General features: G+C 35.2%; 1 protein-coding gene and 1 long non-coding RNA gene across 4 annotated transcripts; one reads left to right on the forward strand and one right to left on the reverse strand.

Annotated features, from left to right (window-relative positions):
- The first annotated feature begins 2,447 nt into the window (after positions 1-2,447).
- Positions 2,448-3,732, forward strand: LOC118483713. 2 transcript variants are annotated; one of them, XR_004871150.1, is made up of 3 exons: positions 2,448-2,650; positions 2,727-3,014; positions 3,646-3,732. It is a non-coding gene; the product is annotated as an uncharacterized LOC118483713 (long non-coding RNA). The 2 variants fall into 2 exon arrangements; XR_004871151.1 differs by having other exon boundaries at positions 2,742-3,014.
- A 7,162-nt stretch (positions 3,733-10,894) lies between these two features.
- LOC110890806 (probable LRR receptor-like serine/threonine-protein kinase RFK1) lies at positions 10,895-22,429 on the reverse strand. 2 transcript variants are annotated; one of them, XM_035979234.1, is made up of 24 exons: positions 22,129-22,424; positions 19,976-20,141; positions 19,729-19,800; positions 19,546-19,614; positions 19,382-19,453; positions 19,229-19,300; positions 19,044-19,115; positions 18,321-18,392; positions 18,141-18,212; positions 17,882-17,953; positions 17,735-17,806; positions 16,767-16,835; positions 16,629-16,694; positions 16,182-16,244; positions 16,039-16,086; positions 15,562-15,605; positions 15,100-15,482; positions 14,822-15,017; positions 14,556-14,699; positions 14,366-14,484; positions 12,923-13,133; positions 12,607-12,844; positions 12,359-12,509; positions 10,897-11,508 (listed from the first exon to the last, which is right to left on the reverse strand). In XM_035979234.1, the coding sequence occupies exons 1-24, from the start codon at positions 22,217-22,219 to the stop codon at positions 11,140-11,142; spliced, it is 3,003 nt and encodes a 1,000-aa protein (XP_035835127.1). In that variant the 5' UTR covers positions 22,220-22,424; the 3' UTR covers positions 10,897-11,139. The 2 variants fall into 2 exon arrangements, with proteins under 2 accessions (XP_035835126.1, XP_035835127.1); XM_035979233.1 differs by having other exon boundaries at positions 10,895-11,508; positions 12,607-13,133; positions 22,129-22,429.
- Between the last annotated feature and the right edge of the window lie 1,563 nt (positions 22,430-23,992).

Raw genomic sequence — 23,992 nt, forward strand, 5'->3', positions numbered from 1 at the left:
GATTCTCTACCCAATAATATTATGCCATGTCAACTCCTCATTCCACTCCCTAGTTTGCACTCAATCACTAGGTATGGTTAATCACTCTAGGGTGTTTGAGTTATATATTTTTTATTTTCTAGAAATTATAAACTATGCATAAATAAAACATATTTTAAACTAAATAAAAGTACTTTTAATTAAAAAATAAACACATTACATTTAAAACTTAAAAAATAAACCATAATAAACCTAATATTTAGAAATTGCATGGCCAATTATATTTTTTTGCAATATCTCGTTTCCTCGCCAGAATAAACGGCAACATCTCGGGTGGAGCATGGTCGTGTGGCTCAGTAAATGTCTTCAAATCCCGATCATACATAAGTTGTTTCACCGCCTCGCGTTGTTCCGCCACTAACGCTATGGTGTCTTCCTCGCGTTTCTTTCTTATATTCGTCAACTCTATCGCCCGTGCTTTTTTTTCTTCTTTCATAAGAGTGTATTGCGCGAGCTTCTCGGTGAGGGCCTCTTAGCTATCGTTTGATGATGTTGCGGCCCTCTTTTCTTTCCTTTTTTGTCTTGTTGGTGAGGGGTCTACGTTTATGTCCGGTATATCGATCGGTGACTCAGTTCCCGTTGTACCCGTATTGTAGTTATCCGAATCGGACGACTTTCTTTTTTGTCCCGAACTTCCACTATATTCACCCAACAATGGTACTGGTGCCCATTTGTCATGTTTACGAACGACCTCCCATGCCTCAATATGTTGAAAACCACTCGGATATTTGGGTTTGAAATCACTTAAAGTCCTATTCATAGCGTCGAGGTCGCTACACCCACTACCACGAATACGATCCTAAATAGATAACAAATATAAAGTAAAAAAAAAACATAAACAATGTTATGGAAAATATTTTTTAAATGTTCAAATAAAATATTACCGCTTGATGCCAAAGACCGTTGAAGTGGTTTACCTTAGTCAAAATAGGCATCCATTTTGAACGTACTTGATGAATTGTTCGAGTACTTCCGTCGACCGTTTCGTTGTAAAGGTCGAGAACTTTTTGTAACGCCCCGCGTTTTCATAACTTTCTTAATTTAGAAATCGAGTATCGAAAATCTGTTTTAGAAGCTTGTCTCTTTCGAAATTTATAATCCGTTGTAACGTCGAAAAATCTTTTGTCCTTAGTTTAATTCGTTATAATTATGGTTAATTATTCATTATTTTAATTAACTAAATTAATTAATTTTACCATTTAAAGGTTTATTTTATAATAATCTAAGTTAGTCTCGTTAAATTTTAAAGTAAGTAAACTAACCTAGTTAGTTTGTTTTTTTTTTATAAAGTTAGTTTCTTTTATAACTAAGTTAGTGGTTTAAGTCAAGGGACTATTTGTGCAATTGCTGAAATTTAAACTTACATGGACTGTTTATGTTATTTGTTGAAAGTTAAAGTGTAAAAACAAAAAAAAAATAAAGGAAAATAAATAACAAAAAAATGAAGCAATCGGGACTCGAACCCGAGTCTATCCTTTCCCCAAACGTGCACATTACCAACAGATCTAAGACTTCAAATCAAACAAACTCGGCCCCATTATTTATTTAACCACTCACTTTATGGACTCTGGCGGCCCAGCAGCTACTTCACAGCCCGCCCCAAAGGCCCAGCTCGCAAACAGATGGATCAGACGCGTGTTTTGAGCGGGATCTGTATTTGTTTGAGTTTAAACTTGTTTAGTGCATTCATTATCAGCTACCAACTTTATTACACATTAAATATAGGCGTTTCCATCTTTAACTCAATCTTGAACCTAGATGTATTCCTAAACAAGATCCCATACTCACCTCCCCTCTTCTTCTTAAACCCAATGTTTTAAAAACCGGTTTTTAAATCAAATCGGATTAGGCTAAAAAATGGTTCAACCGGTTGAATCAGGTTGTACCGAGCGGTTTAACCGGTTAATTACCTAACTCTATAATTTCATAAATTACACCATGAGCTCAAAAGTTAATCCAAAAATGCATGATTACATATTAAAAGATGATCCAAAATTAAATCCATAATAAAAAATAATCCAAAAGATCATCAAAATTATTCAATTTTTCAACAAGCTCTTTTAAATGAAAGTGTACGATATGTTTGAACCATTTGAGTGTTGAATACATCAACTATTTTCGTTTCATACAATATTAAATAAAAACTTTTAGTTACGAATAATCATAATATATAAAAATTACGTAAGATAAGTAACATATATAATAAAAATAAGTAACAATCCAAACTAAAATAACCCTGGGCCAGTACCGGTATTACGTTTCAAACCGGTATACCGGATTTTACCGTCGGTACAAACCTTATGCCGTTTTACTTATTTACCGGGGTGTCTCGTACCGGATTTACATCTGAAAACGGTAATACCGGTATAACCGGCCGGTATTTACCGGTTTTTAAAACATTGCTTAAACCCATCACGCAACACCCTCATGCTCGATTAATCGGCTGGCGACCACCATCGTCTGGTGGCGGCGGCACACGACGGCGATAGGACGAAGAGAGAGTGAGAGAGAGAGAGAGATCGGAGCTCGAGCTAGGAGAGAAGGACACACCGACCGACGGCGATAGCCGCGTTCAGCGGCGGCGACGTTCAACGGCGGCATCTCGACTTCGGTAGTCCTTCCCTTATATCTTTTCGGATTTTGTACAAGAATTTCGTCATAATAAGTATCATATATAAACTTAACAGTGAGTGTTCGTTTAGAATTCTCTAATGAAGAAGATGATAAAGTTTGGTTCCGGTGCACGCCATTCTCGTTGCGGTATACACCTTCTTATCCCTTTTTGTTCACTGAAACGATTCATTTATATTTAACCTTAATCGGAACTTCACTCCCTCTGTTCAACAACTCACCGGAGCATCCTCAAGCCGGAAAAACTCGAAGACCTTGCTGGAGAAAGATGGGCGTCGTTGGAGATACGGAAACACGTCGGAGACCGGGAACGCACGTCTGCGACACCTACAGATCTTCGTTCGGTATACAATTCTCATTTTTTTTTGTTATTGGTTCATTAATCTTCTGTTAAGACACACTAAATCCTTAGTCGAATGAATTAGAAAACTTGGAAACTCATGTATGAGTTGGTCGATGTTTCTGCTTATAAAAATGATTTTGTATATTGCCTTTAAAGGATTTAAAAACGAAAGAAAATCATATATATTAAAACAGTGTAATGGTTGGGGCTGTTGTGTGTAAAGAAGTGGAAATTGTGAGGAAAACAAATAGAAAGGAGTAAATGGCTGTTTTGATAATCTAAATACTTCATAACATTATTTACGTTGTGGAGGAAGAGTCTTTTATTGTTTTTTTTTTTTTTTAAGCCACTAAGTCTATTCATTTTTTCATAATCCATTTTCTTTATTAAACCTCTAAAATCCATTCATAATCTAAATATGTAATAGTTAACTTTTTACCTTATTAATTCTTTTCATTCAAATCTCTAAAATTGTTAATAACTTACATAATTAACCCTTTTTATAATGTTATATGTTAGAATGAGATAAATTTTAACATCTAAATAATGAACTTATAAATCAAAAGTATTAGGATTACCTATTTAACCCATAGATAATAACGTGTTCGTTATGTGACAATTTAATTATCTAGGATAATCGCTCTTGTTCGCTCTCTTGGATTTTTTTCTCATTCTTCACTCGTGCGATACATACAAGAATTCGCAACGCAACCAATGTGAGTATACTCGTATTTCCCCCTTTTACTTTTACCACTTTTGGGGTGTAACATGTTTACCTATTAACTTACACATGAACACTTTGTTAAACACATGAACGTTCCTATAACATGCTTGTATACGTGATGACTTGATACTTTAAACTTGGATTATTCTTATGTGTTGAACTTATCATTAACTTCGTACGAGCCAAACCTTGACATATGTAGCGCTATAGGATTAACGACCCGCCCGTAAACTTGAGGTTATGTCTTGAGCATATTGCGTTTTCTTGGTTTGATATGTTAGACACATGCCATATTTAATGTTATCTTGAATCATATGCTTGCCATGAGGAATTGTTCACACTTTTTATCTTATGCTATGTACGTACCAAACTTGTATACTCGCCTTTGCTTTTGCATTGAATTGTATTTTTAAACATGTTACAGGTTGATGATGATGAAATGAAAACGGATAGCAAAGATGCCTAGATACTCACTTAGACGTTTAGGTTTAAAGTGTTGTATCAATTTTGTTTATGTTATGTTGAACAATGTTGTTATTTGCTTTTCTTGTAATGTTTTGACAATTTATTTCGGAAATGAAATTTGGATTATTAAATTATTGTCACAAATAGTGTTATGATGTCTCGAGCAATCTTCACACTTCGTCTCATCCCGATGTTTCCGCCATTGGTTGGGGTGTGACACTTTTTTCCAAAAATTGTCCCCTTTTTGTGCATTTCCTTGTTTCTTGTTTAAAGAACAATGAACCCATGCCTTCGCTAAGGCCTCTTCATGTTTTTTCGTTCAAGTTTGACGCTCCGCCTTGACTCCGTTTTGTTTCGGCTCACTTGCTTCACCAATATCATCATCTTCATCCTCATATTCTTCTTCGTCCTCTACATCCAAATGTTGTGTTTCGGGGACAACCTCTAAATCTTGGTCTTCATCGTAGATAGGAAGTGGGCGCTCGGCATTCTCTCTTGGTGATTGAATTGGCGGGGTCCTAAATGCAAATGGATCGAACTCGGTTGTGAAGCTTGGGTGTGAAAATATTTGTGGTGGAAAATTAGGTTGGGTGCTAAAAAAAGTTGGTTGTGAAGTTTGTGGGTAAAAAATTTGAGGTTGAGAGGTAGGTGAATATCCGTAGGAGGTTTGAACCGGTGCACTTGGAACTCTAAAATCACTTTGTCTCGTTTGCGAAACCTTTTTTCTTAAATCTGATCCTCGGCCAGCGGAACCTTTTTCTTGGGTTCACCATTGTTTTGTTTATCCATGGTGTTTGTGGGTGTAGAAAGAGAGATGTTCTGAAAGAGTTGTGTGTTTTAAATTGATTGAAAATTGTTTTATATAAATATATGGAACGGTCAAAAAAATAAGAAACGGTAAAAAAAAAATTGCAACGGTCAAAAATGGGCACACCTTTCTCATCAATCACATTCGGTGACTATACACCGATTTTGCTCACCGATAACCCACTCATCGAAACCATTCCTCACCCTGGTGTGGTCACTGATCAGTGACACACACTCACCGAATGCCTCCCCGATAATCATACCGCCCATCCTAAGAAGACGACTTGCCGTCGGAAATTAATAGATGAGATCTTGAGTGGGTCCCACTAGTTGGTATATTATATTATTAACATATATAAATATAAATTAAATGTGGGTCCCACTATAAGTTATTTAATTTAATTTGTGTTATCGTTAAGAGCAAGTTAGTCATTTAACATGAACTTAACTGAGTAAACTAACGGTCATCCACTCACTATCAGAGTAACAGACGATTAAACCATAGGGAGCATACATGCTATTTTGAAAAAGGTGAGGATTAAATGTGAAAAATGGCAAACCACAGGGATCATCCGGACAATTAACTCCATTTTTTTTATAAAAAAATAGATATTTGATGGTGTTTTAAACATATGAAGGGAGAACGCAGCGTGTAAAAGAGAGATATAAAAACAACTTTTAAAAAATGAAGTACGTGAGGAAAGAAGAGAGATATACACTAATTTAGTAAGAAACCCAACACATACGGGAAAAACCTCATTATGAGAATCGAACCCATAATCTATTAGTCTCAAAGTCTTATCCAACCTCTAAGATGTCACTAGGCTATCGAATATTTAGTTTGAATACTATGGTGGTGTTCTAGATATGAGAAATTTTAGGAGTATCTTTTAATGCTTTGTATTTTTTAAAGTTAAAAAAATGTTAAATTTCTATCCAACCCTTTTTAACCAAAAATAACTTCACTAAATTACCTATATATTAGTTTACAACTTTTGTTTATAATAAAATTTTCTATTCAATTTTTTTTATACTTTCCACCCTTATGCTTTTCTTCTTTTACAATATTGTAAAGTGTAATCCCAACACTTGTGTAGTTTTAATTTTGGTCATTTATACTTCTTATCATGGTTGTAAAACTAGGTTTCCAAGTCCGAGTATCCCTCGAGTAGTCGCTACAAGGTAGGATACCGAGACGACTTTCTCTAACTCCGCCTAATTACTCGGAATTGATCAAACGCGGCCAAACTCGGCCAAAATCTAATCTAGTAGGTCAATTCGGGCCGAGTTTGACTTAAAAAATAATAAAAAATAATTTATATGACTATCATATTAAATAATGAATATCATTTTCACGTATTTTGTTATAAATATTTGTAAATTTATGCTATTAGACATATATTTAACTTTCGAAAACTAATTTCTTTATAATTTTACATGTCCGAGTACTCCCCGGGTACTCTCCGCCTATGCCGAGCACTCTCAACTCGACCGGAGAGCGCCTAGCGACTTTTACAACCATGCTTCTTATCTTTTAAAAATTTGTTGTTTTACGTTTTGGTTTAAATTTTTCGAGTTAACATGCTGCAATACGCGTGTGTGGTTCAATGATTTTACGTTTTTTTACGGTTTAACGTCCCCATCGCAATGCGCGGGTTCTATTAGTTATTATTTTCTATGCTTTACATTTCGGTCTAAGTTTTCTAAGCTACACGCTACAACACGTGTGTATAGACGTATAGTTCGTCGTTTTTACGTCTACTTTTTATTCGGATTAATAGTCCCGCCACAAAGTACGAGTCCTAAATACTAGTTTTAATCGATTACAAAATATCAATAAATTAATTAGACCCATTGATCAATCATGATCAATGGTCAAGATTTAGGGTTGTGGTATTCTTATTTAATAAATAGTTTTTTAATGAACTCTTCTACCTGTATAGTATCAAGATAATCCCACCATATAAATAAATCAAGATCGCTAAATAATATATTATGTATGGCTGTTCTCGTTTCCTTTTGCTCAGTTATTCGATTTGCAAGGGAAATAAAAAGGGAAGTGTGAAATATAAAATTGTTTTCCTTTGCATGATTTGGTAGACTGATTTCATATTAAAATCCATGTGGCTATCCTGTGATAATAATAATAATAAAAAAACAGACAAAAACATTATTTAATTGTTTTGGAAAATTGTAGGCTTCCTTTTATTATTTCAATAAAAGTATCCCAAAAAATATACTGTATAAATAGATAAAGGGTTGCAAAATATAACATAATGACATGACGAGAAATATAACATATGCAGAAAAAAAAAAAAAGATACAAGGAATCGTAAAAAAAGGCACAATGATGAAAAAAAAAACCATAATGTCAAATCAAAAGACACAATGATCTAAACAAAAATTCTAAAATCTACAATCTAAAAATCCAAAAGTGACAACCTAAAATCTAAGATCGTAGAGTTCGATGAGATGTTTCTAATGCCGCTATAATTAGTTCAATCGGAATACGTTTGATACCCTTCATACGACTTCCTAGTTTTAGGAGGCTATGTATTTGACGTAAATTATATAGGCCTACATACGACTTTCTAATTTTTCCTCCTTTCAAAGGATGAGTTAAGATCGAGTACAAACAATGTTTAATTGTAAAAATTGTAAGAATAGATGTGAGCCATCTAATTATTAATTTAATCAACGGATGGTATTAATTACATATACCTTACTATTAGTTATGTCAATTAATAGTTTTTAAGGGTAATTTGTATATGATCCTAGGCCTTCAAAGGGTAACGAGATTCAAAGAGAAATATATAGCTATTTATTTTTGGCATAAATTATATAAGCCGCAGAGGCGGACCTACCCTTTAGTTAGGGTGGGCGGCCGCACCTCTTGAAAAAAAATTTAGTGTATATTTTAGGCAAAAAAAAAAAAAAAAAAAAAACCCCGACCGCACCCCTTGAAAATATGGTTGAACACTTCATCTGCACCCCTAACAAATAATTTCTGAGTCCGTCACTGATAGGCCGTACAAAGAGTTTTCGGATTTACTAGTTCATGGATACGTATGGATGAAAGTCACATTTCTTGTCATTATCTATATATTATCTAGAGTAAACTGCCATTTTGGTCCCTGTGGTTTGCATTTTGTTGTCATTTTAGTCCAAATCTCAAAAACTCTCATTTTTTACTGTTCCAACAACCCTTTTTTGTCTTTTTGTGCAGGGGAAGTTTTGTTCATTTAATTTTCATTAAAACAATTTCTTAATTAAAAATCCCCCCATAATAAATACCCACGTTCCCAATTAAGTCATCTTCAACCGCCCAAGCGGAAACTCTAACCAGAGATCAACCTAACCCACAGGAGATCGAAGCAATGACAATGGTGGTTTGCACATGTTGAGGTGTCAGTGAGAGCGAGAAGAAAACATGATCGAAGTGATAAAAAGCGACCTGATCATATGAAGAAGCGTCAGTGAGAGCGAGGAGATGTGTGAGAAGGAGCATAGACCTTATTGTAGGCGATTTCACCTGCGACGTAGATGCCAAACGCAACGACGGCGATTCCGAGGCCAGGAGTGGCGTGACGGAACTGATTGGTTAGCATCGGATGTTTCCTCCACTCGTCTCTTCGCCGGAAAAACTCGTCGGTCGGTCCTAGTGCTTTCCCCATTTCTCTCTCTCGCTGTATGAAATCGGAACTTCGTCGAGGGTTTCTTTTGATTTTATTGGACCACCATTGTCGTTGCTTCGATCTCCTGTGGGTTAGGGTTTTAGTTGGGGAAGATGATGTGCAGGTCTACTGTGGGTTAGGGTTTTTTTGGGGGTTGATCTCTGGTTAGGGTTTCTGCTTGGGAGGTTGAAGATGACTTAATTGGGAACTTATTATGAGGGTTTTTTAATTAAGAAATTGTTTTAATGAAAATTAAATGGACAAAACTACCCCTGCACAAAAAGACAAAAAATGGATGTTGGAACAGTCGAAAAATGAGAGTTTTTTAGATTTGGACTAAAATGGCAACAAAATGCAAACCACAGGGACCCAAATTTAAAAAGTTTGAGATTTGGACTAAAATGGCAAAACTGCCCAAACCACAGGGACCAAAATGGCAGTTTACTCTATTATCTATATATTTATCTATATATTAAAATCAAAACGAAATGAACAATATTTTTTATATATTATCTATATATTAAAATCAAAACGAAATGAACAGTATTTTTTATATATTATATTATAATAAAATATTATAATAATTGTTATTCTCTTTACTTTTTAAGTTTGATAAGTTTGGTGTCAACGGTACTTGTATCGAAAATACCGGTTCAACGCTAAAAGTCGGTACCGGATTGAGTTTGATAGTCTTTTAGTTCGAGAAATTTGGTACTGCTACCACCCAGTACCATTTGCTCATCCCTGATCACGGGTACCGTACGAACAACGGTATCGTACACCTTTTTTTTTAGTTTCAGGGGTAGGGATGAGCTCGGTGCCAACTGATACCCCGGTTACGGTATCGGTATATGAATGTAAAAACCGGTAGCGAACCTGTACTAGGAACGCCTATTATTCGGTTCAGGAAATTCGGTACCGGTACCCATTACTATTTGCTCATCTCTGACTATGAGTTTCTACCGAACAACATCATTATCATACAACTTTTTAGTTGATTTTCTTTCGGTTATTTTTTTGTGTTTTTTGCTACATTTTCTTTTTATTCTTGTCAGCGATTCCGTGTGCAACGCGCTTGTATTGATTTCAAACACATATAAACACGGACTAAATAACAAAATAAGTTTGCCGCAACGCGGCGACAGATTTTATAACTAGTACTATTAATAGACAAACTTGAATGAATAGTAATTCTTTTTATAAAGGTTTTTATGTGTTATTTAGTGGTTTTTTATATATATCTTATATAACTTGCGTTTGTTTTTGATCGATGTAAATAACGTGTCGGTATTTTTTGGTCATATCAAGATGTTTTTCCTCTATGGGTTTTTGTAACGAGTGTAGGTGGCGTAACAAAACAAATCAATACCGATCAAATTCCCGCCGTGTTGGTATATTTTTGGTCATATCATGAATTTTTTTTATTCTTTTCTCTATTGGTTGCTATAACAAGTGTCAGTACCGAAGTTAAACGAACTAATACCCACCCATGGCGCCACGCGAGGATTTCCAGCGCAACGCGCGGATTTAATAACACTAGTTCACTTCATTAACTCTTCCAACATAAGTTACAAGTTGTTTTTGGCTTCTTAAGTTCTTGCAAATAGATTTTTGGTGAAAGGTGTTAAACAATCTGAAGGTTTTGATTCACTTTCGAAAGAGGTCACAACTTTTAGTAAAAAAATATGAGATTGAAATGGTTAACAAAGATGACCAACGATCACATTAACCGAAAAGTCGAAGAAAAAAGACTAACATCACCAATCGTCGTTATTATGAGTTTGATAATTTTAACACGGTTCTAGATACGCAAATCCAAGAGTTTGGCAACCGTTTAACAAGGTAACCAACGAATTGTTTACGTGTATGGGTACTTTGAACCCGTATGATAATTTTAGTTCATTTGATATTCCAGAGACACTAAACGTGGTATATCTAATTTTGTAAAAAAGATGGTGGAAACAAGAAAATATATTTAATTTTCATGGGTCTCTTGTTTATCAAAACTATCATTAGATTTACCGTTGCAACTACAAGTGTTGATAGAGGTTTTTCTTTAGTAACACATGTGAAGACGGAGTTGTGTAATCAGATAGATGGATGGTTAATGAATTTATAAACGTTTTTCGCATTTGTTACCCCAAAAAAAAGTTTTTGTGAATTTTTAATGACGATTTATTTATATAATGTTACCCAATGAGGAACCACCACTGTTTCAAATACCATCTTATCATCATATATATAACATACATGAGTATCACACATAACTTAAGGTTGCAGGCAGTGAGAATCTCTCTTACTATTTAAACATTTACAGTCAGGAAAGTAGGAAGGTAAGTTTATTTTGCCATCAAGTAACAAACATATGTATTTACATAACTCTATGAACAATGTGACAAAACAACTCCAAAACTCACTTCACACTTGCAGTTCGGTTTAAACCGTCTTTTGTATCATCATCTTGTCTCAACTGGCTCGATCTCAGAATGATCATAAGAAGAAACTGAAAACAACGGGTCAGTTTGGGCCGAAGTAGAGTGTTGACTTCGACTATTTTTCTTGTATTTGTCCTCACGGAAGTCTCTCATGGCTTTAAATCTCAAATCATCGGTGTAGCCACCTGCTTCAGGGTCTATCTCTGGGACACATGTTTGACCTTCAAGCATACTCACTACCTCGGACATAATGGGCCTTATTGACGGAGAACCGTTTGTGCACAAAAGCGCTATTTTCACCATGATTTCTGCTTCTTCTTTGTTGATATCCGACCCCAGTTTCTCGTCAAATAGTTCCTCATAGTTTCGACTTTTTTGCAATTGACAAGCCTGCAAAATGTACATATTGTTTCTCAGTGTGTCCAGGAAAAGAGAGTGGCGTTTGAAACTAATTCCAACTAACGTGTATTCATCCGGGTTATGTTTAAAACCTAACGGATCAAATGGGTAAAATTTATTGGATAAAACAGTTCGAAGACGTCAGGTCAAAGGCATCCAAAGTGGTCTTTTGCAAGTAAAACCTTATAAATAATCTTACTAAAAATAGATTTGAAATAAATACCAGCTTGTATTCATTCGGGTTATGTTTAAAATCTAATGGGTCAAACGGGTAAATTTTATATAAATGAAAATCAGTTCAAAGAAAACGGGCCAGAGTCATCCAACGTGCTTTTTAACATAAAATCTTATAAGATAACCTTACTTTTGCAATGTATTCATTCGGGTTATGTTTAAAACGTAATGGGTCATACGTGTAAAATTTATTTAAAAAAAAATCAAAGAAAAGAGTCATCCAAAGTGTCTTTTTTAACACATAAAACCTTTAAAAATTACTAAAAGTATACTTGAAAAAAAAAATCTTCTAACTTGCGTTCATTTGGGTAATTTTTAATATCTAACCGGTCAAACAGGTAAAATTCATTTAGTTACAAACGGTTCAAAGCAAACGGGTCAGAGTCATCCAAAGTACATTTCTAATACAAAAAAAAAAAAAAAAAAAAAAAAAAAAAAAAAAAAAAACCTTTTAACTTAATCTTACTATAAAAACAACATTATTTCAAATGTAACAATGTTTTAAATTTTTAAATGTCTGGACCCGTGTAATTTATGTAGGTGCCATATAAATTCATCGTATTTTTTGCTTTCTTAAGTTAGGTGGTATGAAAGAGTTAACTGATACCCAATCTAGAAGACATATGCAATTGTCACGAGGAATGTAACTGGTATTGTTCTTTCCGCTCACAATCTCCAACGCCAACACCCCGAAGCTGTAAACATCCGCTTTATCGCTTAAGAAACCCCACAACGCGTACTCAGGCGCCATATATCCACTGCAAATCAATCAAACTTTTGTTAGCATTGTATTACAAATCAACTTATATATTATATATATGATTGGATTGAAATGTTATAGATATTAGGAATTACATTGTGCCAGCAACACGCGTGCTAACATGAGTTTGGTCATCTTCATGCAGCCTCGCTAGTCCAAAGTCGGCTATTTTCGGGTTCAGGTCTTTGTCGAGAAGTACATTAGTAGCTTTAATGTCTCTATGCACAATTTTCAGCCTTGATTCTTCATGAAGAAAAGCTAACCCTCTAGCAATGCCAATACATATCTTAAACCTTGTCGGCCAATCCAACATCAATTTACTTTTATTTAAACCTACACAATGCAACTTCACCATAAATAACAACCATATAAAGAGAAAACCGTATGCGATCATTTTACTGAAACACTCACCAAACAAAGCATTCGAAAGGCTGTTGTTCTCTAGGTACTCGTATACGAGCATTAGTTGATCTCCTTCGATGCAACATCCATGAAGCTTCACAAGATTTGGATGTTGTAAACAAGATATTACACCAACTTCGTTTAAAAACTCACGGTTCCCTTGTCTTGACTCCGATGAAAGCTGCTTCACTGCGACAACCGTTCCATCACTCAACATACCCTGCAATGAATATCACACAACTTCACAATCCATATATGCAATTTGAACAACATGAGTAGAGGTGCGACACGAGAAATCAACTAATCGTTTACACTCTAGTACCCCTCGAAACGGGCCAAGTCAGGTTAAGCTCGAGCTAGAACTCGAATTTAAACGAGTCAGCTGAGTTCTGCTCGTTTATTAATCGAGCTGAAAAAGTCGAGCTCGTAAAATGTCCAGCTCGAGCCAATTCAAGCTGGCTCATTAATTTTTACTTTTATTTTTACAAATATTAATAACATAAAAAACAAAGAAGAAATACAAATTACACATATATATATGCATTATTTTTGTTTTTCTAATATTTTAAAGACCGAAAGACATATTAAAAGTATTATATGTATAATTTTTGTTTACTTTCTTGTATTTTTATAGAGTAAATTACTTTTTGAGTCCCTGTGTTTTAGTGGTTTTAACCACTTGAGTCCAAAATCAAAAAGTTTAACGCCCTGAGTCCCTAGTCATTTATTTTGTAACGTTTTGAGTCCAATTTTGTTCATTTTATAACGTTTTGAGTCTAAAAAATTGGACTCAAAAGGACTCAAATGGTTAATGAAAATGCTTATAGGGACTCAGGTCGTTAAACTTTTTGCTTTTGGACTCAACTAGTTAAAACCACTAAAACACAAGGACTCAAAAAGTAATTTATCCATTTTTATATGTTATTAATTAATTAAACTTGAAATGTTAACACGTCCCACATATATTTTTTTTATTTTAATACATTTAACATTAAAATTAATGTATATAAAATAAAACAATTCGAGCCGGCTCGTGAGCTCACAAGCCGAGCCAGGCCTAGCTCGAGCTCGGCTCGTTTACAAATTGAGCCGAGCCGAGCTAGCTCGTTTAGAACCGAGCTAGCTCGTTTAGAACCGAGCTTTTTCTGACCGAGCTTTGAGCTAGCCGCGAGCTACTAGCTTTTTCAACACCCCTAGGGTTGACCCACAAACAATTTTTCATCTATTTAGTTAATCATTCGTTATAATTACAGAAACCGTACTAATACAACACAATGTTATTAGTTCTTAAAAATGCGCTTTAGGAGGTTTTAGGCATTGGAAAGTAGACTTTGGTCTACCTTCTGCACGTTCAGCCCGTTTGATATAAAACACAACCCCAATTGACCCACACGTAAGTAAACGGGTCTACTTCTAGTGTCACATGAGTAATCATTTTTGTCAGATTATTACCTTGTATACGGGGCCAAAACCTCCTTCTCCTATTTTGTTCGCAACACTGAAGTTGCGTGTGGCGGATTTTAATTGCTTAAACGAAAATGAGATTGTTCTCAACTCCATTCCTTGAAAATCTGTTCAACAAACAATTGTTTATCAACTTTATAGTTAAAAGGGGACATTTAAATTGACGGAGTCTGCATACCTTTATCTTTTCTTTTATTATGTTTCGAAGAGCGTTTCCACCAAATGACTGCCAACACTAACAAAACAAAACACGATGCTCCAACCGCAATACCAACATAAGCAGTTTTGTTCTTCTTTCCACCAGTTGAACACGTTTTGAAATCTGAACGAAAAATGAGTATTTGATAAGTAGGATTCTGGATGATGGAATTACCATTTTAACCTCTGTATGTATGACTTAATGCTGAATGAATATGTATAAAGATAAAGATATGAGATACTTACAAGGCTCGACAGAAACAGCAGATACGAGGGGCCCATAAATTCCTCTTCGAGGAAACCGAGTTGTCCCTTTACCAGCCCAGTAAAAACGTATTTCTAAAATGTTATTCGTCACGCTCACATTAAACGGCATGACCACTGGGTTTCCCATTCCACCAGACTCATCTTCAATATTGAAGTTCTTTTTAACGAGTCGTCCCTGTTACAAACAAATTAAGTTAAATGCACATTTTCATTTGAAATTTTATGCAACGAAAACTATAATTAAATATCTTCATCACCTGAATATAAATATCGAAAATCCGCCTGCCGAGACTTCTATATGTAGTATCATTAGTAAACTCTAATTCCGCAAAGTGTAGATTAACAACATATTCGCCATTTTCCAAACAATGGCTAAAGTAAACCAGTGAAAGAGGAGAGAGGCGTGCAGTCGCATAAACGGAAGACGATGAGTTTTCTGATGTCGAAATGTATCGCGTGTTTTGGAAAATATTGTCATCCATGAAGTCCCCAGTGCTACTCAATCCCCAGTTACTATCGCTTATGTACCATCGAGATGCACCACCATCGACATGTGCATCTCCTTTGTAAACAACGTCGTTGTTACGTTCTTTAACTCGAACGTCATCTCCACCGCTATTAATATGCAACGAACACCCGTCTGCCGTACGGATCATAATATACATTTATGTCAAAGTAGTTCAATGAGTATGTCTAGAATTATAATTGTAAATGCTTACATCTTGGACACTTAATATGCTCGGTGCAGGCAAGTATGTCCTGTCTGTTAATAACATTAATGTATAAGCAATTGACATCATGACTATGTTTATTCATCTTCCTATATGAGCAAACGAGTTTAACTATCATTTCATCCCTGTGGTTTGTCCAGTTATGCCAGTCCAGGCCAAATTTCAAATTTGTACCTTTTGAGACCCTAACATTCTTGATACATGCCAATTCTGTCCAAAAAACTAACGTCTGTTATGCCAGTTTCGTCCCTGTGGTTTGTCCACTTATGCCAGCAGGTTTTAACAGACGTTGGTTTTTTGGACGGAACTGGCATGTTTGAAGAATGTCAGGGACGGAAATGGTACAAATTTGAAATTTGACTCGGACTGGCATAATTGGACAAACCACAGGGACGAAAATGGCAGTTAACTCCGAGTAAACAATGAAACTCGATAAGTTAACTAATCAAATAAACATTGTCTTACAGTGGATTCCCGGTTGAGGAGCTTTTGAATAAATTAATGTATGTATTCCTGAAAGAATTAGAGAAAATAATTAGTCGTCAATGGCATAGACGGAAGTCCTTTTGCACCTAAGGCTTCTCGGGTCACTAAAGAGTAATCCATACATGTTTTGTTTGCATGCGGGTCGATTAGGTCCTTGCCAAGTAAAATTGTTGTAGGACAAGTCTCTGTATCAAATGCATCAGGTACAACATCAGTTTCAGAATAAACAGAAATATAGGCGGGTTGGGAAACAGGTCAACGGGTCACATTTGGTTGACCCGCCAACATTTTTTATCCATTTTCTAGAATTTATTGATGATTAATGCAATAGATTTGATTATAGAAACTAAAACTAGATCGAATTTGTTTCAACAAAATCAACTTAGAAGATTGTGAACATCTGAATGAACACTTTTAGGCCACTTTTAACCCGTTGGCCCGCTCAGCCCGTTTCATTATTAGATAACTATTGCAATGTGAACTCTTATAGATAAATATAAATGGGTTGAAATTGTCACATCTCATAATACATACAAAACTATAATCATAAGATCCATGAACAAACTTACATACTAGCTCCATTTATCAAAAGCGAGTCAGGTATGTCTCCGCTTAACATGTTACCGGTTAAAACCCTATTTAAATAAACATCACATCAATAGTTATTGAAAATATCCTAAAAGATATTGGAACATGATCACACTTACACAAATCTTAAGCTCCGCCCCATGATGTTCGGGGATATTCCACCTACTAGTCTGTTAAAACTTACATCCCTGTGCATTTTTATTAAAGGGATGCCATTAGATAAACCAACAAAAAAATTGTAAAGAAGCTGGCACATGTTTTGTTATATTACACAATTAGAAGTAGCAAGATTGGCAGTTTGAGTAACAGGTTGATGTAGCGTGTGTTACAAAAACGAAGATCAAACACGTTGATTCTGCGAATACCCGTGTAGTTCTTCCCCAACCCCCAAAATTCAACCCAAAGGGCACAAAATTTGAAGTGAAAATGAGTTAATTCAAAATTCAAGTCTGATCTTTCACATTACTAAAGGAACATATAAATAGAAACAGAAATTCGAAATGGGCCTCAAAAAGACAATGGGCCAAACACAAGCCCAAAAACAAAATGCCCAAAACACTTCAAAAAACATAAAAACGTAAATAACTAATAGAAATAAGCGTTTTTTGGCCCGGACGATGACCCAAACCGCCGTAGGCGTTTGCAGCAAGATGGAGCTCGTTCTCACGTTCGTTTTGCCTGGTCGCACGCCCAAAACGGACCCCCGTAGCCCAAGTTAGAGCCATTTTAGTGAAGCCCCTTTTGTTACACGATCTTGGGCCTCCAAATACAAGATGGCCCGCTCCTCCACACTTGGGCCCGCATCACAGGTCAATACAACTTCGAGTTGAAAACGTTCATTTCTAGTATGGGTCCGGTTGGGTTGGGTTGGCCCGTAAACATTTTCTTGTCCAATTTTTAGAAATTTTATAAATATTTAATGTGTTAGATATGCCAATATGCCACCTTTACACACAATGTTCAACATCACAAAGTCTCATTTTTTCGGTATGATGTTCAATTCAACTGTCCTTGTTTTTAATTTTAAAATGTAACTAGCCTGCAATATCAATTGAGAAAACAAACTAAACGTTGTTGGTAAACTTACAACGTTTCGAGATCTCTGATCATCCAAACATAGGGAGGTAATTCTCCTGATATGTTGCAATTTCTCAGGACCCTAAATCCGAGAATGAAGTTTATCAATTTGTAAGTCTAAGCATAAAACAAAGAACCGCATGAAATTTGTACATACAGCCTTATCAAATTACTAGCATTATTAAGTGGCGGAAATCCCTGCACTGGTCCAGCCATGTCAGTAATCCTCCTACACAACATGAATTGTTTGCAAAATCAGTTCGACCCGTTTATGAAAAAACGGGTCGCTTTGGGTTATATGTTTCCTCTAACGGGTCAGATGGTACAGTTTAAACATATTGGTTAATTAAATGATGTTTAAACATATTGGATATGCATTAACCTACTATGAATATTAGATGAGATTTTTCACGTACAAATCGGTTAAATCCTCAAGAAGAGATATACTTGAAGGAATTGGCCCCTCGAGTCCACATGCATCCATTTCACTTCAGATAGAAAAAACAACAAAGAAGATCAATGGTACGAATGCCTGGTGTGATTTATATATTGGTGTTATAATGCAGTTAAATGATATATACGAAAAATAATCTTACAGTCGAGTAAGTTGTCTCCAGTTCTGTATGAAATCGGGTATGCGCCCACTGAAGTTGTTATCGTTTATCCTACTGTATTGCAAAAGAAAGATGTCTGAGTTCCAAAACGTTGAGGTATATTTTGTCGGTTGAAATCAAATGGATTTTGATATGGATTGTATTATGTGTAGTCATTGCTAAAAGTTCCATGTAATTTATATTTGTAAATGAAAAACTAAAAAACTCCAGCAGAAACATGTTGCGGACCGCATGAATAAGTGCTTGCGGTCCGCAAGGCAAAAAAACGTTGTATTACACATGTGTAATACATGATATATTATTACACATGTGTAATAGTACGTTTCTTTTTTCCAATTTTTTTTTATTTTTCGTATAATGCATATACACAGTATATCCAAAAAAATAAAAATTCTGGAAAAAAAAACGTACTGTTACATCATGTATTACACAAGTGTAATACTGAAAATGCCCCATGCGGTCTGCAACATGTTTTTGCTAGAGATTTTTAGTTTTCTCATGATCCTCTTCCTATATATATATATATATATCTTTAATCCTGTATCAACTATGAAATTGAAACTTAAAAACTTATCAGTTTTACAGGAATTTTTAAAATGAAACTTGTTTTGGAATAAGGGAATGCCATCCATATAAGCTATAATGATGAAACGTGTTTTGAAATAAGGAAATGCCATATAAGCTATAATGTAAAAAAAAAGTTACAAATTTGTTAAGTTTCTTAGTTCACCAAGGGCTGCGGGCAGTGTCCCCGTAAACTGGTTCGAGGACAAGATCCTGAAATTTAGAAAAAAAATACAAATTTGTTAAGTTTCTTAGTATGAAGTTTAGTAGAAAAAAAGTACACAATGAAGAAAACATGTAATCATCAAAAGATTAATAAATCTTACAAAGATTTCAAATTAATTAATCTCCCAAGTTGAGAAGGAACAGTTCCCGAAAGATAGTTTGCTTCAAGATCCCTGATTATAAAGTTCACTTAGACCCGTGTTTATTTGTCTAAATATTTTCACATAGATAAAGAAATAAACAAGATGACCTACAGCTTTGTGAGAGTGGTAATATTCCCTAGTTCAGGTGGAATTTTCCCGGTTATTCGATTGCCAAGAAGAGAACTGCGTTATGGTCATCGCAGACCGTTAAGTTTACAAAGTTACTCATACCGAAAATATTCTAAATAAATAAAAAAAGTTGAAAAAAATCTTACATGTCTTGCAATTGTGTCATGCCCCATTCTGGTGGAATTGTGCCATTTAAGTAATTGTAAGCAAAGTCACTGTAAATCAAACAAATATGATTACGGGATGAGACTAATTTTGACTTCGATTCGTTGTACTTTAGGATCGAGCATAATAATGCAGAATTATATAGTATGATTATATGAACTCACATTGATTTGAGATAAGGAAGCTTCGTCAGTTCAGGTGAAAGAATACCAGGAAGACTGTAAAACTTCATTGTGCTGCATAGATCAAAAAATATAATAACATTTTAATATTCTAGAATCTGGACACAACGTGCTCCGAACATGACCCAATACCCGACCCATTTTACCACCTCTACTGAAAATACAAATATAACGTAACATTCAACTAATGCATTGAAATGAGGGGTTGAGTAGGAAAAGAGTATTATACATCCTTACGACATGACAGTCGGTGTTGTTGCAGTCACATCCGGTACTGGCATTAGCTTCTTGAGTTAGCTTTGGCACTTGGGCAATGAGATCAAGATTGCAAGTGTCACCGTTGAACCTCCAACTGGTTGCACCCATTGTGGTAAGAATACTATTAACGGTTACCACTGGATCAAATTAAATGAAGAAGAATTTTGTAAGTATGGTTGAATTTTTTTTGTCAAAGTTTGCATCATACAGTTAACTTGCCCTTCATTAATAATAAATATGAGAATTTTGTTGGTTAAACACATTAGCATCAATAATATGTAAGGATGACAATAGGCTAAAAGGTGAGTTAAGTTTGAATAAATATTTGTGTAGAAAAACAAATATTGCAATTCTCATAATAAACATTTTGAAATCAAAAAATACAGCAAGCCTTCTTATCCAATACCAACAAATCAAACTTCTGCTTTACGCATTGGGTGGCAAAATGGGAGGGTCGGTGGCGGCTCAAACTGGATGGTTTTGTTTCATGGGTCTTTTGTTCTTTTTGTAGCTAAATCGTTTAACTTTTTTTTTTTATCAGTTGTTCATTATTTTTTAAATCTTTACTTCTTACATATGTATGCGTATGTTATGTACATAAACAACCATTAAACAAATGTGCTCATATGTTTGTTAAATTTTTAAATGTTTACCTACACATGACTTGCAGATAAGCTTCTATAAATAAACGAAATTTGTTCATTTTTTAAAATTTTAGGATTAATAAATAAACATTGCATTTCAACCATTTTCTTATGCTTAAAAGCTTTTAAGATTGAAAAAATGAATGATTAATTTTGTGTTTCCTGTTCTATCAAAAAACCGTGTTCGGCCTAACCTCCCTTAGATATTATTCCATAAAACAATACTCTAGAAACAATAAACCAGATTTCTCAACAAAACTTTACAAGGTTGTAACTTGCAAGTATAGGCAAGGCCGGCTCCATAGGCTTGGCAACCTAGGCACGGGCCTAGAGCCACAAAAAAATACAGGCGTCCAAGTTTTTAGATAGTTTTTATATATAGTATATGTATCGGGCCCAAATAAATACGTTTATTCCAAAATTAAACTAGTTTTTCCTTCAAGGAGCCCAAAGTAAATATTGTTTAGCAAAAAAAAGCCCAATTTCAAAGCCTATTTCGCATCAGCTATTGCAACACAACAACAACCATCGACCTAATCATCATTATTCAGCGGCCTAAACATAGTTGTTAATTGCGACCATAGCGGTTGCTATAGCACGATTTATAGCGACGCGACTTACTGTCGCTATTTGGTTCATAGCGATGACTATTGAATTTAGCGACAGTTATTATTATTATTATTTTTTTAATTTTTTTTAATGTTATAAAGGGTTATAGCTATAAAATAGCTAGATTTATAGGTTTTCGTTAAATATACATGTAAAATAGCATATATACAAGGGTATTTTGATGTAATATGCATATAAAAATTTTCAAAATTCCTTTTCTAGTGTAATCGCTATTTATAAAATAGCCGTCGTTATTTGTCGCTATTCGCTACGTAGCCAAGCCATGCCTTGTCGCTATTCGCTATCGACAACTATGGGCCTAAAGCCCCTAAAATACAGCCGCAATCATCGTTCCCACTTCCCATCACAACCTGCTTTCAATTTCTAGGCTATCGGCTATCACTAGACGACGGGTCCATCGGGATTGGAGGAGAGTTTATGGGTGAAATTAGGGCCCCTACTTGGTAGTTCGCTTAGGGTCTGTTGAAACAGCCCCGAGTATAGGAATACACTTTGACCGAAATTCGACCCGTTAGACGACGACCTATAATTTTGATCCATCATTGAATAAGTTGATTAAAACTACCTATTTCCAGGGGCGGACCTACATAGTGGTCAGGGTGGGCGGCCGCACCCCTTGAAAAAAAAAATTTAGTGTATATTTTAGGCAAAAAAACCCGACCGCACCCCTTGAAAATATGGTTGAACACCTCATCCGCACCCCCAGCAAATAATTTCTGGGTCCGCCACTGCCTATTTCCCATATCAGGAATTTCATCAAACACCTTATATACATAATAAACAAACCCAAATTCAAATTACATGAAAATTCAAACCATATAAACAAAATTTGACTTTGAATAACCCTTACCTTCATGTTGAGGCACCACAGATTCAGAAGATCTTAACAACATGAACAAGTTCAACCACAGAAAACACACCAACAACTCTGCTTTCTTCATCTCCACACTCACATAGAACTGGGTTTGACTTTTGGAAACCAATAACAGGTGATGAATTATTGAAATGTTTGCTTGTTTGTACTATGTTTGAAGATAAAGATTAGAAGGCAAAAAGTCAAAGTGTTAGCCTGGTGGATAGTAAGATCCGGCGAGTGAGATGGCGCCATAAATATTATCATGTTCAGATTACAAGTGGGCATTGGTTATTTGGTTTGACTACTTTTGATTGATTGGGATTCCGTTGAGCTTCAACGACCATGACAGCGATGTGAATCTATAGTTTTTGACTTTGACAGCATGCACCCTTGACGTCTCAATTATTATTATTACTATTATTATTGATAATTGTTTATACTCAAAAGGAATATGTTCTATGAGGTCATGTTTAAATTAAAATTAAAAGAATTATTGAAAATTGTTTATACTCAAAAGGAATATGTTCTTTGAGGTCATATTTAAATTAAAATTAAAAGAATTATAAAGATAAACAAGTCGATTTTGATTAGGGGTGTGAAAAAAACCGAATTAATCGAACCATAACCGAATTAATCGAAAAAACCGAACCGAAAAAACCGATGGGTCGGTTAATGGCTTTTTTGAAAACCGAAAGTAGCGGGTCGGTTATGGTTATCATTTTTTCCATACCCACCATAACCGAACCGAACCGACATGTAATAAATCTTTGTAGGATTTAGGACTTTTCACCATATTTTTAATATTTGATGTTTTTAGCTAAAGATTTTTAGTACTTATGGGTTTTTCATTTCATTTTGTGGTTTTGGTTGAATTATTATTTGAACTTTTGGAATGTATCATGTCACTTTTTTTGAATATTCGATAATAATTGGTATTAATATTAGGGAAAAGATCAAATAGGAAGTTTATTTTGGCTAGGAAGTGTAGGAAACAATAGGATTAGGACATGTGGCAACATTTAAAATAAAGAAAAAGGGTATTTTAGTCAATCCAACCCTTTCTTCTTCCTTTTCAAAATCCAGTAACTTCAAAACCCACCATTTTCAAAACCCACCATCTTCAACCATTTCTTCACTTTCTATCTCAATAATCACTACATTATAGTGCGATTTTCATCACAAATCAATGATTCAAGCACCCGATTAACGTGTTCTTCAGCTTTTTTTTTTGAAGAAAACCCAGTTTAATTTCATAAAAAAACTCGTTTTTTCCGGTGATTTTGAAGATAATCATTCGATTCGTTCGATTTGAGCGCTGATAAGTGTTTCTATCATTGCAAACTTCGTCAATTGTTGAAGAAATCACTTCGATCCATGTAAGAAATTCTTTAATTTCATTTTTACGATCTGGGTTTTTTATTTACTCATTGCGTTTTACGATCTTAGCGGGGGTCCGGGGGCAGCGCCCCTGGTAGCGGGGTCCTAGGGGCGGCAGCCCCTGGCGGGGTCCAAGGGGCAGAGCCCCTGGCTGGGGTGGAAATTTTTTTTTCCGATTAAATTGTTGTAATAAAAATGCATCAGAAAAATTAATTTTCTGTAAATTGCCTCCGGAAAACTACATTCGTAGACAGTGTTTCTGGTTCTGTAAACAACAGGTTCTAGTCATTGCGTTTTAGTTAGATTCTGGTTCTGTGAACAACAGTTTCTGGTTCTGTGAACAACAGTTTCTGGTCATTGCGTTTTAGACAGTTTCTGGTTCTGTGAACAACAGTTTCTGGTTCTGTGAACAACAGTTTCTGGTCATTGCGTTTTAGACAGTTTCTGGTTCTGTGAACAACAGTTTCTGGTCATTGCGTTT

The sequence above is a fragment of the Helianthus annuus genome, chromosome 11, assembly GCF_002127325.2.
Source record: "Helianthus annuus cultivar XRQ/B chromosome 11, HanXRQr2.0-SUNRISE, whole genome shotgun sequence".
NCBI lineage: Eukaryota > Viridiplantae > Streptophyta > Magnoliopsida > Asterales > Asteraceae > Helianthus > Helianthus annuus.

Coding starts and splice junctions, on each gene's coding strand:
- LOC110890806 (XM_035979233.1), bottom strand. CDS start 22,219: ATGAAGAAAGCAGAGTTGTTGGTGTGTTTTCTGTGGTTGAACTTGTTC. Junction 17,954..18,140: donor CTTGAGGATTTAACCGATTT/GTACGTGAAAAA, acceptor CATGTTGTGTAG/GAGGATTACTGACATGGCTG. Junction 16,695..16,766: donor GGGCGGAGCTTAAGATTTGT/GTAAGTGTGATC, acceptor TTATTTAAATAG/GGTTTTAACCGGTAACATGT.